A 14,536-nucleotide genomic window follows, 5' to 3' on the forward strand; every position below is an offset into this window, starting at 1 on the left:
TTGTAGATAATAAATTTTTAGGGTTAAAATTGCATCTTGAGTGTGGCTGCACTCCTCCTAGTGGCAGATAAAGTATCCCTCGTGTCCCAGGCTCTTAGAAGACCCTGTGGATGAAGAGGAAGGCAGCACCATGGCGCTCACGTGGTCCCCTAGTTCGAGGACTAATGATGACAGTGTGGTGAGTTTCCTTAGAATCAGGGGCCTGCGAGACGAGAGTTTCTGCTTTTCTTCCCAGACGGCGTCTCCTCCCGTTATCCACGGAGAATAGTACTATTCAGATCTACTTACATGCTCTAGCTGGTAGAGCGGTGTTTGGAAGAGTCATGAACTCCGCATGGTTTATGTTTGTTTTCCAAAAGGCAACAAGTCACCAAAAAACTCATGGCCCTGTTGTTGATCTTGACTATGTAGGACTTCGGAGACTCTAAATCTTAGTGGGAGCAGATAGCTTCGACTTTCTCCCTTGGAGCAGTTGGTGGGTTTGAACCAATGACCTAGCAGTTAGCAGTCCAGTGCCTAATCCACAGTGCCACCAGGCCTCCTTCAAAGTGGCAAAGTATACAGTAAAACAGTCACAGTATTGGGCTAAATAACTTAAGTCCATCGTTCACTATATTTCAAAACCCCAAACTCGTGCTCTTGGTCAAAATATCAATCACGAGTTGAGTCACCGGGGCATCCCAGGCGATCTGCCGGAGAGGAACACAGTGAGCAGGCAAGACGTGTTCTCCATGACCCCAGTTTTCCTTGCACTGCAGACTCTGCCCAGCGTACAAATACAAATACCACCCGCCTCCCCCAAACCACCGCCACCACCATCAGCACAAAACACAAATGCACCACCAAAATAATTTCTGGCAGACGTTTTGCTCCCTAGGGAAACTGCAAAATAACACTTGCTTTTGTCCAATATAATCTACTTTCCAGCGCAGTGGGAGGGGCTAACTCTACAGGACCCACTAAAGTTGTAAATTGGGAAGATGCAGTGCAAACGTTCTGAAATGCAAAGCTCTCGGGGCTGTCATTCGTCACCTAAGTTACTGATAGACCTTAGGGTGATTATCGTTACCTGCTGCTCTACCACCATCTATCTTTAAGGGCAGAACCAAACTCACTGCCATTGAGTTGATACCAACTCACCGAGCCCCTACAGAACAGGGGAGAACTCCCCTCTGAGTTTCTGACACTGTAACCCTGTTTTCAAATCGACTTTATAGTTAGTTAGCAGCCCAACGCATAATCACTATGTCACCGACGCTTATCAGTGCACCCCAATCCTACTGCACCCAGACAGCTGGCTTTCTTTGGTGGTGGCGGCACGGTATTGGTTAAACGACACAGAGCTGGCTAATGTCTAAGACAATCATTCTAAGGAAAGGTGTGAAGACATTTTATCCTCGCATGGCGATCGAGGGGAAATTTATGATGGTTCCTAATGCTACTTCTGTCAGTGCCACCGGAATTCTAATTAGATTATTAAAACTTTGCAAATCATTCCATTATGCCCAGACTCCACGGCTCACTGCAGCAAGGGTGCTTTAGAAATCAGAGGATCCTGATGTCATAGGTAATGATGCATTGTTGATAATACAGTTGCAGGAAAATTCCTCCAATAAAAAAGAGTTGGAGAAGACAGACCCCATTTATCATACTTCCTCTCACCCAGTTTTCTGCCTGAGGATAAGATGCCTACTGTACAGAACCACGGCTCAGCCTTCTCCAACTCATGCGTGCTCAAGTGGTGCAAAGTTTAATGAGATGTCACAGCTACTTAAGAAAAAAAAAATTACCCACTCCCTAAATCGGAGAGGCAAATCAAGAAATCCATCAATGAAAAGAAACCTGAAAGAAGTATATTTTTAGGCGTGATATGAGACAAATGGTAGCTCCCAGGCACCAACTATGCATATGAATGGTGCATCATAGGGGGTTTTGATTGATAATACCCGCATTCAATGCCACACCTGAAAAGGAACAAATTGCTTCCTGTTAACCCAGATCTATTTGCAGGTAACAAATGGGTCTGCTCTGTACCCATCAAACAATGGCCCTGATGCCCTTAAACATCAGTGGATGAGGAGTGGGGGTTGCCCTCTGTCCTCCTCAGGATAACCCCATCCCCATAGCTGAAGCGCCTCACCCTTTACATCCCAGCAAACAGAACGGAGGGGGCGTGGCTTACTTACCATGATGTACGACGCCCTTCAACCCATGGATAATGGGATCCAGTGCTGAATTGTCCCTCGGACTGACCTGCATGTAAAGGAAACACGATTGGTTAAATCTCCTCTGGCATCAGACACAACAGTCGCAGTCTCATCTTCTAAAGAGAAGGGAGGGGGTAATAGATGTTATCAAGCAAGCTGCTTAGGTCTCCCTCCCATCCACCACCGCTCTCACCAAATGCAGGAGATTTATGACATAATAAAATCAAGTGAGGAAATCTAAATCAAAAGAAAGAAACTCCTTGGAATACATTATAGCGGGAGAAATAACATCGTCCTGGCAAATCTCTAAAAGCAACCACAAGACTTCTCTCCTGGATGGTACCGAAAGGAGGACATGATTGTCTAAAAGTCCTTGAAAGCCATCAGAGGGTGATCCACCCTTGAAAGAATATTCCAGAACCTTCTGGGAACATGTTTTCCCCTTCTTCCTATAATATGGACCTGCTTCCTACCAGTCGATTCTCCGTTCTAAGTTTTTCCACTCTTTGAAGTCATATGGCTCTGACCAAAGACATTAGTGACGCAGCCAGAGGCTCACAATGTATTTAGCTACAAGGCTACCTTGTTTCTCCTAATTGGAATTGGAGATTCCGAGTGAAGAAACTGAGACTTGTCTACTGGCAGATAAAGAGACCCCGAGAGTGGACAGAAACAATCCCAGATAAGGTCATTCTAGACCCACCATCCAACCAACGGCTAGACAGGGGAGTGAGTCCATTCTAGACTCCCTGGCCCCAGGTGAACCACTGCAGTCTAATGAAATCAGCTGAAGGGGCCTAGGCCAGAAGAATTATCCAGCCAACCCACAGGGTCTGAAAGCATTATAGTCTTTAAATCAAGTCTGGGGATCATTTGCATAGAGCAAATGTTAACTGCTATAGTACTTATGAATGTGTGTAGGGGTGGAGGATGGGGGAGGGCTTTTGATATTAATTTTCGCAATAAATATAGTCTGCTTCTATCTTTAAAGGTTTCTCGGTGAGATGCCAAATTCAAAGATGGATTCTTTGCTGTCCACTCCATCCACACCTGATCTCGTTCAAACCCCTCGCTATCCTCCTTCTACCAGGGCAGCGTTTCAGCAACGATGATCTCCAATCCCAGGTTTGCAGAGATGTTTTGTAGTCAAGGAAACCCTTCAGTGCACTTAATCTTCTCTAATGGTACAAAGGCTCAGGGAAAGGGTTTTGATCCTCCAGGACTGGAACCTTCCGATAACATTTATAGCCCACACAGCAGGAAAATAACCAGGTTTCTTAGTTCCGGCTCCGCTGCAGGTCTGGCCTTCTTCAAGTTTCGGATCTGCCCACAGATTCTAAGTAACCAAGAAATAAAATGTCTACAATGCCCTAGTTCTTTCTGCAGCCTCCATTCTGGGTTGATATGGCTAGAATTGAGACGGTGGATGAAAAGAAGGGAAGAGCAAAGTGAAGATTATTTTTATTATTATCAAAATAAAGTACTCATTATACCGAACTTACTCTCCAAATTAGGTTTTGGCTCTAAAATTCAGAGTTGAGAATTGAAATAGAATGCTAATAGGTGGATTTGTTCCAGTAAGGCAGAACCCTAACGGAGATAATCCCTTCTACTCACTATTTCATCGGTGGTAATTTTACAAGTTGAAAAAAAGGCATGGACATAAACCATCCAGTTGGGCAAAAGTTTAAATATGCCAATGGCAAAGAAACCGGTTTTAGACTTCCATGTTCTCACTGGATTTCTATCCATGGCTGTTGTTAATTGCCATTGAATCAACTCCAATTCAAGGTCATTCACGTGTACAGTGGAGAACTGACTGCTTCATAGAATTTCCCAAGCAGTGACTTTTGGAAGCAGATTGCAAGGCTAGCTAGTCTTTCAAGGTGCTTCTGGGTGGGCTCAAATTACCACCTTTCTGGTTAGTCATCATGCGCCTCACTGTTCACATCACCCAGGGACTCTCCATTCACGGCAGGGTAAAGCATACCAGTTACCAGATCCACCGAGTCAATGCCTACTCACGGAGACGCAGGAGTGCCAGAGAAACCGTGCCCCAAGGGAGTTTCTCAGTCTATTTCCTTGAACATACACACACGGCTCCTACTGGTTCTCACTGAGTCTTTCGAGTGGCTCTCGTCAATTCCATCCCAAATATATAAATCTTGAAACAGGTGCAATACTCAAGGCAGACATCATGTTTTTAACAAGTTAAACTCAACTATCAGCAATTGAATTCGAGTTAAGCTAAATTATTCAAATGGTGATCTATTTTACTGGTTATGTTAAACTAGACCAGCTACTTAATATCCAAGGGCAATAGCTATTGGAGTGCAAATTTCAAAAGATCAAGATCCATGTTTTATTTGACAGCGACTCCATTTTGCAAGATACCACGCCTTTTGAAGCCACATATGGAGTTTCCTTGGCCATTGAAATGTGCCCCTTCCACTTTAAGGAGTTACACAGTAATACAGAGAAGGTGGTCCTTGCACAAATGAGCTTAAAATGGACCCGGAGAGATGGGGACCCCCTTCTCGTTGGAGTCTGTGCTCTCAGTGCAAAGCTTAGCTCCTGGCACTGCCCTTGCAGGGCTACTCCGTGGCATTAGCCATCTTCAAAAGGATGGCATGCGCACACCGGAGAGGGCTCTCCAGGCAGGCCACCCAGTTGCCCTCCAAGGTAACAAGGAGGAGAAATTAATGACACAGGACCCATAGCACTTGCGATTAGACTAGAGACCGCATTCATATCCGTGAATGGAAGCTCAACTTCACAGAATTTTCTTTCCAAATAATAGCCCACCACAAGGATTCGGCCAACTATCAAATTAGTGGCCAAGTTATTAATCACCTCTTTGGAGGACTCCACCAGCCAGGCTCTGCAGGAGGGCCTGTGTTTAATCCTGCCAGGAGCACAATCAAGTGGAGGTGGGAGGGCCTGCCCGGCTCCCAAGGCCTGCGTTCAGAGGTAGGCTGCCTTCGCCTGGCCACTGCGCCTTGTGGCCTTGACTTGGAGCCTAATAATCTTCTATCGATCTGTTCCTGGCCATCTGCTACATAGGATGGCCAAGGCAAGCGACTTTCCTTGAGTTCGCTATCGCCAGCTGCTCCTTTAGTGCCATAAACGTCACATGCAGCCAATATTCTCCAGTGGGAGAAGGGATTTATGCCTGCTGAGGGTGAGTGGCTGCAGTGGTAACCACTGCTGCGGGGAAGTGACAAACAGCAGGGCTGGGATGCCATGCGGCCTCACAGAATTGCAGAGATGAGGAGCCATTCGCCCAGATGGTTAGCAACCAGCTGGGTCTTCAGAAGCGAATGTGCCTGATCGGGACAAGAGCAAACACTGCACATGTGGTCCCACTTCACTTCCCCTTTCCTTCTCTTCGGAGCCCCGGTGGCGGAGTGGTTACTACTACATGGGTCTATACCACAAGGTCAGCAGTTTGAAACCACCAGCCCACTCTGTGGGACAAAGTGAGGCTTTCTACTCCCGTATAGAGCTACCAACTCAGAACCCCACAGGGGCAGTTGTACTCTGTCCTAGAGGGTCGCTGTGAGTTGGCATCAACTGGAAGGCAGTGAGAGAAACTAGCTGAAATGTGGGTGTTTCGAACCTACTCAGCAACACTGGGGAAGAAAGGCCAGGCCATCCAACCTATTCCCCTAGGATGGCTGCCAACGAAAGCCCTGTGGAGACGCAGTTCTGCTCTCACCCACTTGGAGCTGCCATGAGTTAGAGAGCACCAGGCGGCAAATGGGTTTGGTTTCACCAGATTTGGGGATGAAGAACTCCCCTCGTACAAAAGATTAATTCCTGGGCTATTTGTGGAGCCTAGCACGTGAGTCAGAATCCTGGTGGCAGAGCAGGGAAAGGGTACGCTTATTAACTGAAAGGTAAGCGGCTCCTCCCCACGAGCTGTTCTGTGGAACAAGATGTGGCATATTTTTCAGTAGAGATTATAACCTGGCAAACCCACCGGGGCAGTTCTCCACCATCCTGCAGCATCACTGAATTGGAATTGGGTAGAAGGCAATGGGTTTGGTTCTGGAAGGCTTGCACTTGGTCCAGGTCTTACCTGCAGACACAGCTGGGCCAGATTTCTTTGGCAATAAATTGAACACGTCAATAATTGAGGGACTCTGTCTATGCTCATGACGACAATTCCAGCATTAAAGCACGAACCACCGAGCTACACCGACAACAGTGTTTCCTCCTGGCCCTGCGTTTAATATTCACAACTAGGACTCTGCTCCTTGGATAGCCTGTAGTCTCCGCTTCTGATGTGCAACACTTCCTTTTTGCCCCGTTGACGCCCCAGCATCATCTCACTGCTTCATTGACATGACAGAAAAGCAGACCCAGGGGTGCTGGTGCCCTTAGTCCTTGGACCTGCCTCGTACTAAAGTCGGAGAGGAAAGGGTGGACGAAGCCCTGAGCCAGCATGGCAAGGGGGAAGGTGCTCCGCTGAACTGTAGGTCTGCTAATAAAACAAGACCCTAAAACAAGCCTCCTGCCATCGAGTCAATCCTGCCTCACAGCGACCCGCCATAGGGTTTCTAAGGCTACACGTCTTTACAGGAGCAGCCGGCCGCATCTTTCTGCCACAGGCAGGCTTGAAGCACAGACCTTGTGGTTAGCAGCCCACGGTTCCCGGGAATGCCACTCAGGCCACCTTTTGAATGAAAAGGAGGGTTTTATTCTTCCAGAGAAATGCAATTAACCCAGGAAGGATTCCTGGTCCCGAGGCTTGGTTTAAATGTGGCTACTACAAAATCGCACATCAAGTCTAATCTCATAGATAAGCGGACCGTCACAGAGGAGTCTTACAAGAGAAGGGAGTGTGCCTGCCAGGGGGAAGGGTACGGCCCCGCATCATCATTCATTTTCCAGCTCTTGACAGGGCACACTCCTGGGACTGGTTTCCATCGGCAGATGAGAAGCCTCCTAACTCCACCGGATTAATGTGGAAAGGAAGCGCGATGATAAATGCTAATAGGAGCTACCCTCCCCCCTCAGAGGGGTGCTCGAGCACAGCACAGTGTACTTGCTGATAATTCACAGCAGTAGTGGAAGCTAGCTAATTCACCAGTTACTCATCTCCAGAGAATTTGGAGTCACGGCCAGAGAAGGGCAGTGAAGCCAGGAATTTGCGCTTTGGTGGCATAGTAGGTTACGACTTGGGCTGCTAACCACAAACCCAGCCGTTCAAAACCCACCAGCAGCCGCTCCGAAGGCGGGAGATGCCACTTTCTACTCCTGTCAAGATCTTGGAAGTCTTGGAAACTCACAGGGGCAGTTCTACAGGGTCACAATGAGTCAGAATGAATTCCACGGTAGGGGTGTTTTTCTGTTGTTTTGAGTTTGGGTCTACTTCAGGGGAGCGCTTGCCCATACCCACCAGAGTACTTACTTCCTCATTGCCACACTTGGTTTGTAAGAGCCTACTACCTGTATTACTGGGAGAACCAACAGAGAGTCCTGGTAGCCAGCCCACCAAATTGCACATGGTGCAGCTGCAGGCTTGCCTCCATACTGTCCAGAGGCAATTGCTTATTTTCACTAGGCTAACACTATCCAGGGCTATGTGTACGGAGTCATCTTTTCTGCCTCTGGACCAACTCAGCACTCCATTTCTAAGCCAATACACCCAATGGGGGGAGAGTGGGAAGTAAACAGAGCTACTTATATGACGGTTTTGTCCTTTGTCTTTTTAAGTAGCCTTGGTGTCTCAGTAGGAGCCCTGATGGCATAGTGAGTTGATGGTCTGCTAATTGCTAGGTGAACAGTTTGAAATCACCAGCCGCTCCTTGGGAGAAAGATGAGGCTTTCTATTCCCTTAAAGAGTTACACTCTCAGAAACTCCAGGCTCCATGCTACCCTGCCCTGTAGGGTCGCAATGAGTTGGAGTTAACTAGGTGGCATTAAGTTTACAGTTGTGGTGGCTCAGCGGGTTAAAATTGGGCTGTTGACTGCAAGGTCAGCAGTTCAAACTCATCAGTGGCTCTGAGGGAGAACAATTAGGTTCCACTTCTGTAAAGAGTTCTGATCTAGGAAAGCTATGGAGCAGTTCTTAAGGGAGCATGGAGCAGAGACCCCAAGACCATCTGCAGACAGTTGGAAATCCTCTCACAGAAGGGTCACAAGGAAGGGATGGGCTAGTCAGGGTGCAGTATAGCACCGATGAGACACACAACATTCCTCTAGTTCTTTAATGCTTCCTCTTCCACCCTCCCGCCCCCTTATTATGACCCCAATTCTACCTTACAAATCTGGCTAGACCGGAGCATGGACACTGGTAGAAATAAGAGCTCTCCATACGCGGAATCCAGGAGAGATAAACCCCATAGGTACAGTAATGGGAGGAGCGATACCAGGAGAGTAGGGGGAAGACGGGTAGAAAGGGAGAATTGATCGCAATGATCAACGTATAACACCCACCCCCTGGAATGAACAACAGAAACATGGGTGAAAGGAGGCAGTGGATGGTGTAAGATATGAAAATATTAATTTATAATTTATCAAGGGGTCACAAAGGTAGAGAAAAAAGAGGAGCTGATACAGAGAGAAAATGTTTTGAAAATGATGGCAACATATGTACAAATGTGCTTGATACAATTTATGTATGGATTGTTATGAGAGCTATAAGATCACCCAATAAAATGATTTGTCAAAAAAATAAAAAATGTATGCGAAAGGAAACAAAAAAAGAAAAGAAAACGGGAAAAGAGCCTCTAGTCTAGTAAAGCACAGCTTGAGAGTCTTACAGTACAATGCAAACCGGTTCATTCAACAGTGCTTTTGAATCAGGAAAAAAAAAGAACAAACGAAAAACACCATACAAGTATATGTGATGTGGGGAAGCCTGGGGCAAGAAAAGCTTATTTAAGGCTCAGTGACATGCCTGCAAGTTCCTCGAGCTTCGCTGTGGCAGTGCTGGGCAACTTTGACTGGTGCCTGTTAATAATCCTGCCACGCACTGAAAAGCCCCAACAATATCAAAGGCTTAAGGAGAGAGAGGAACCGCTCTTGTTTCTACATAGAGCTGCTGAGCAAAACCAGAACACATTCGATGTGACCTCTCACCCTTGATGTTTCATTCCCTGGAAGCAAAAAGGGGCTCCAGGCACTCCATTTACAAAAAGACTCAGACTCCCAAAGGCTGTAAATCCCTACCCCGCATGCAGCGAGAGCAACAGAGGGGAGGAAGCACACCAAATCAGAACTAAATGCCCAGGAGCTGGAGGCGACCTGTGGCCAACATCAGGGAGGAGCTGAGGTCCTTATACGACCCACGAGTAACTAAACTCAAGCTCGCCCTTAGAGGTGGTCTCTCCCCCAGTCCACGTTTCAGGTGAGAGCCCACTCTTTGCTTTTCCAATGCCCTGCTTTCAGCACATGGGACACTCTGGGGCCCAGCACCCACAGAGGCTGTGAGAGGACGGTCATTTGTTCCAGGGCAGGAGATAACCGTACGTCGGGACAGGGCAATGCACTGACATGAAGGCGCCCCTTCACAGCACTGATGGTCTACCTCCAGCTCTCCTAGAGGGTGACGGCCCACGCTCCCACGAAGGACTCAGCCATCGCCAACTTCTTCCCCTGGGACTTCATCACCTATCCACACAGTCCCTGTTCCCAGGAATACACTCCCCCTGGCCTGCCCCTGAGCTGCTAGGGAGCACCACAATTTGCATCTGAAAGGGGTGGGGTGGGGTGGGGGGATGATGCCCTATGATGGTTAGAAGCTGAGTTCCCAAGGGAGAAATAACAACTAACCCTCCATGTCGCACATGAGCACAGATAATCAATCCTGGACACAGTTTTCAGCAGCATGTATGTCTGGGCACAGATAGAAACCCGGTACATTGCAATGCCAAGTTTACGGCTTCGATAATGAGAGGTGGCCCTGGGCACAAGGCAGAGCCCCACGCGCTGGCGTGGGAATTGCGGCCACGTGGAATGCTGACTAAGGATGTTGCAGCTCCCCTCATCCGCTGCTGGGCAGGGCGGGGTTTCTGCTCCCTGCTTCCTTCAGAGCACTGGATGATCTATCCCCTAACACAGCGGCTAAGGCAGTGGTTCTCAACCTGTGGGTCACGAACCCCTTTTATATGGGGGGGGGTGTTGAACGACCCTTTCACAGGGGATGCTTAAAGACCACGGGGAAAAACACATATTTCTAATGGTCTTAGGAACGGAGACACCGCTCCTCTATGTGTCTCCAGGCGGTCTGCCCACATGCAGAGACGCCCACACACGAGTACCCGGTGTGAAAACTGTTACCCATGCTACACCATGCTTCAAGATAACATTTCATTGATTTGTATTAGAAATAAATATTTTACAATATAGCATGACATTGTTTTTGTGATTAATCACTGGTTTTAATGATGTTCGATTTGTAACAATGAAAATCCATCCTGCATATCAGATAGTTACATGACGATTCATAACAGTAGCAAACTTACAGTGATGAAGTAGCAACGAAAATCATTTGATGGTTGGGGGTCACCACAACATGAGGACCTGCATTAAAGGGTCGCGACGTGAGGAAGGTGGAGAACCAGCGGTCTAAAGCGTGATCAGGTATCCATTCCCCTCCGAGCAACGCCTCACCTGGGCGCCCCTATTCTCCCCGATGGCGCGCTCCTCCGCAGCCTTACTCTACTCCGGTCACTGTCCGCTCACTCCTCTGCTCATCGCACTTAATCCACAGACCACGCAGTGAACACTGCTGTCGGAGCTGCAGCTAACGCCCTGGGAGCAGGTGCTGCGGGCCCTTGGTCAGCTGCACGGCTGTCCCTGCGCCCCGGCGTGGGGACACTGCTGAACAAAGGCCGGCCGCCTCAGGCTGGACAGGGATTACTGCAAACGCAACACTTTGGCTTTGTCTTTAAAATGCACCTGCGTTCCACAGAGGATAAAATTAAATTGCCACGAGGAAGGACAAAAACCTCTCCCAGCAGGCCTTGAGTGATAGAAAGAACATGTCATTTGTAGCAGAACAAAACGGGAAGCCAGAAAGCGTGTTCCCAGCAATCACTGCCTCGCCGGGCCGACTTTCCCTCCTTGGCAAAAATAATGTGATTTCTTCATAGAGCATGTAGTCTACTTATTTAAGCAACAGTGCCCAAGATCTGTCAATTCCTCCAGCAGTTCAGCTGGTGAGAGGAGTGGGGCAAGGGAAACGGCCCCAGTAGGGGGTTGTGGGGAGCATTTAAACAAGAGGAGGCTTATTTTATAAAAACTGCCATTGGCAATAACCGGGAATACAGGAGCTGCTTAGAAGACAAGACAGGTAACTCTTCGGTGGTTGGCAGCGATTGTTGCTGCTCCGTGCCACGGGGGGCTTTCCCACTCGCCTGGGCGCTACCTGGCAGAGGAGAACTGTCCCACGGGGGTCTTTTCTCCTTTGTAGCTGCAGGGGTGACATCCTCCCCCATTTCCTGTCCGTGATCACCTGAGCAATTAACCATTGTGCGGGCTGGATTCTGACTCACGGAGACCCTACTGGACAGAGCAGAGCAGTCCCCATGGGTTTCCAAGGCTGTAAATCTTTATGGAAACAAAAATCCTCATCTTTCTCGTGAAGAGCAGCTGGTGGGGCAGGAATGGAAGGCGAACTGGGAGCATCGTCTTAAACATGCCCCCAATCTGGAAACAGCTTCTCCCAGGCACTGTGTTATTCAGATCGTGGTACGACTGTAAGTGTGCACTGCAAAGTGTGACAGGTGTGTGGGGTTGTAGATTCTGCAAAGTGCAGCCGTGCAATCGCAGGCACAGGGCTCCCCCTCGGGCATCAGCCACCTGGCACAGCTGCTTGTCAGCTCCCTGAGAGGGTTCCCCTGAAGTTTCGGAACGTTCAGATTAATTCCAGGGTAGCTGGTCTACACTGTGTTGCATACTGCATCGCCTTCTTACACAGGATGTAAGCCTCTGTGAGTGATGAAAGCGGATCCTTCTTCATGATAAAGGAGTGGCCACATTCTAATAAAGCAGGAGTCTTGAGTTGTTTGCCCCCCTGCCAAATGTAGCTGCTAACGTGGTAGAGTCCTGGAGTCTTCTCTCATCAATGTGGCTCTTGTGCGGCAGGGTACGGGCGTGGTGACATCTGAGTTGATTCTTCTGAACTCCTTCAAAATTATTAAAAAATCATTGCCTGTATATTTGCTTCTCAAGGTTGCTAGGTAACTAACCCCGTACATCAATTAGGGACTAGTAAGAGGTCGTGTGGAGCTTTAACTCAAAGATGAAAAAGTCCCTTAAATTAAAATGACCCTTCCAGAGACATCAAGGCCACAGGTGGTGTGTGCGTGCATGCATGTGTGTATGTGCTTAGCTTGCCTTGTTGCTCTATTTTGTCATTGAGGTGTAGTGTGAAACAGTGAAGTACATGAACCTCAAGTGCACAACAGGATGAGTGTCCCCAGTGAAGATGCCGTGCGTGCTGAGTAAAGACGAACATTCCAGCACTGCTCCCGACCCCATTAGTCTCTCTTCAGATGACCTGGTGGATGCCCCACCATGCATTTCCACAGGACTGGAATCACACACCAGGCTCTCCTGATGCCTGCTCTCGCTCATCACGGGAACCGTCTGATTGCTCTGTATCAGCTGTTTGCTCTTGTCTATTGCTGGATAGCCCACCATCACATAAAAGGACCAAGATGAGTCCAGTATCCGTTATTCAATGGGACATCATTTCTTTGTAGCATAAAGTACCACTAATGTGACAGCATTTAAGGAAAGCACGTATTAAGTCAACAGAGCAGATGGATATGGGGTGCAGCATCTCAGAGAGAAAGCTGCCCGGTATTGATGCCACCTTGGATTTTATTCCAATGGCACCAGAAAGCACTGTCCAGTTCCATGACAGCCTCCCCCCGTGTTCCCCGACTACTGGCATCAGTTGAGCATCAGGACCAAGAACAGAGATTCTACAATCAGGAAGATCTTCAGTTCTGAGTTCTATCTAGGCTCTTGGCCTGGCTGACTCAGAGAAGGTCACTGAACCTTGAAACTCAATCCCCTCAACTTTGAAATGAGGACAGTATTACTCATAGTTTTTAGAAGAGTTTTCATAGGAGCCTTGGTGGTGTAGTGGTTATGCATCGGGCTGTTAACCACAAGGTCAGCAGTTTGAAACCACCAAAGGGAGAAAGATGAGGCTTTCTACTCCTGTATAAAGTTCGACTCTCAGAAACCCACAGTTTTACCCTGTTCCATGGAGTTGCTATGAATCGGAATCGACTCAATGGCACTGAGGTTGGTCATTTTAAGAGTTTTCATGAGAATTGGTAAATAATCCATTTACTGCATTGCCTTCCATCATAGAGGTGGCCTCTGATTTATGACGACTTTATATACAGTCGACACAATTCTGCCTGGTGCTGGGCCACCGCATGGGCCGTGGACCAGACTGTGGTGCTCCATCAGATTTCCAGTGGCTTATCTTTGGAGGTAGACCAGATGCTTTGCTTCCTAGTCCACCGTAGCCTGGAAGTGCATGGCAACATGCAGGCAGACACTGACAGATGGGCAATGGCTATGCATGACACAGAAAACACACTGGGGTTTCCCACATGGAAGGCAAGAACTGTCCCACTCATCTCCTAACGCCCCGTTTACTGAATATGCACCCCGGAAGACTGGCTACCGCTGTGATTGGAAAAGTTGCTTCAATGCACGCAAAGCTTGATGGACTAAAATCATGAGCAGCCAGTTTATTTTAGAACACGGTAAGTACTTCATGGGCTCTCTCACAATGTGAAAGAGTCCTTGAGGGGCAGTGCTCAGAAGGTCAGCAGTTTGAATCCTACCTCCTCTCCACGAGGAAGCTCTGTGGTGTGGTGGCTACAGGTTGGGTGCTAACCACAAGGTGAGTGGTTCAAAATCACCAGCAGTTGCTCAGGAGGAAGAGGGGCTTTCTACTTCGGTAAAGAGTTAGAGCCTTGGAAACTCACAGGGACGGTTCTTTCCTGTCCTGTAGGGTTGCGTCGACTCGATGGCAGAGAGCTCCGAACTACTACTCCAGGAGGGAGGTGTGGCAAGACTGCAGAAGCCTAGGGGGCAGAGCTAACCCATCCTCTGGGATCCCTGAGTTGGAATCAATTTAATGGCAATACGTTTGTTTTATTAGACTGTGTTGGATCAATCAATACCATGCCGGATACAGTTACACTCTCTAATGTACGTTGAAATTTTTAGGTAATAAAGAGAAATTAATATGGGCCTCCGGCAGAAATACATGACAAATTAATTCTTGTCTTTGGGCTTAGCAACCAGTGAAGAGCAAACATGAGGTTCACAATCTTTTCTCCAAG

The 14,536-nt window shown here is 48.1% G+C and overlaps 1 protein-coding gene across 5 annotated transcripts in view; it reads right to left on the reverse strand.

Annotated features, from left to right (window-relative positions):
- Window positions 1-14,536, reverse strand: part of PTPRG (protein tyrosine phosphatase receptor type G) — a 755,578-nt gene that overhangs the window by 173,428 nt on the left and 567,614 nt on the right. For all 5 annotated transcript variants that reach the window (XM_075549956.1, XM_075549955.1, XM_075549953.1 and 2 more), the window contains exon 6: window positions 2,187-2,253. In XM_075549956.1, the coding sequence (XP_075406071.1) occupies window positions 2,187-2,253 (67 nt within the window). The remainder of the gene's footprint in view (window positions 1-2,186; window positions 2,254-14,536) is intronic.

This window comes from Tenrec ecaudatus, chromosome 5 (assembly GCF_050624435.1).
Source record: "Tenrec ecaudatus isolate mTenEca1 chromosome 5, mTenEca1.hap1, whole genome shotgun sequence".
NCBI classification, from domain to species: Eukaryota; Metazoa; Chordata; class Mammalia; order Afrosoricida; family Tenrecidae; genus Tenrec; species Tenrec ecaudatus.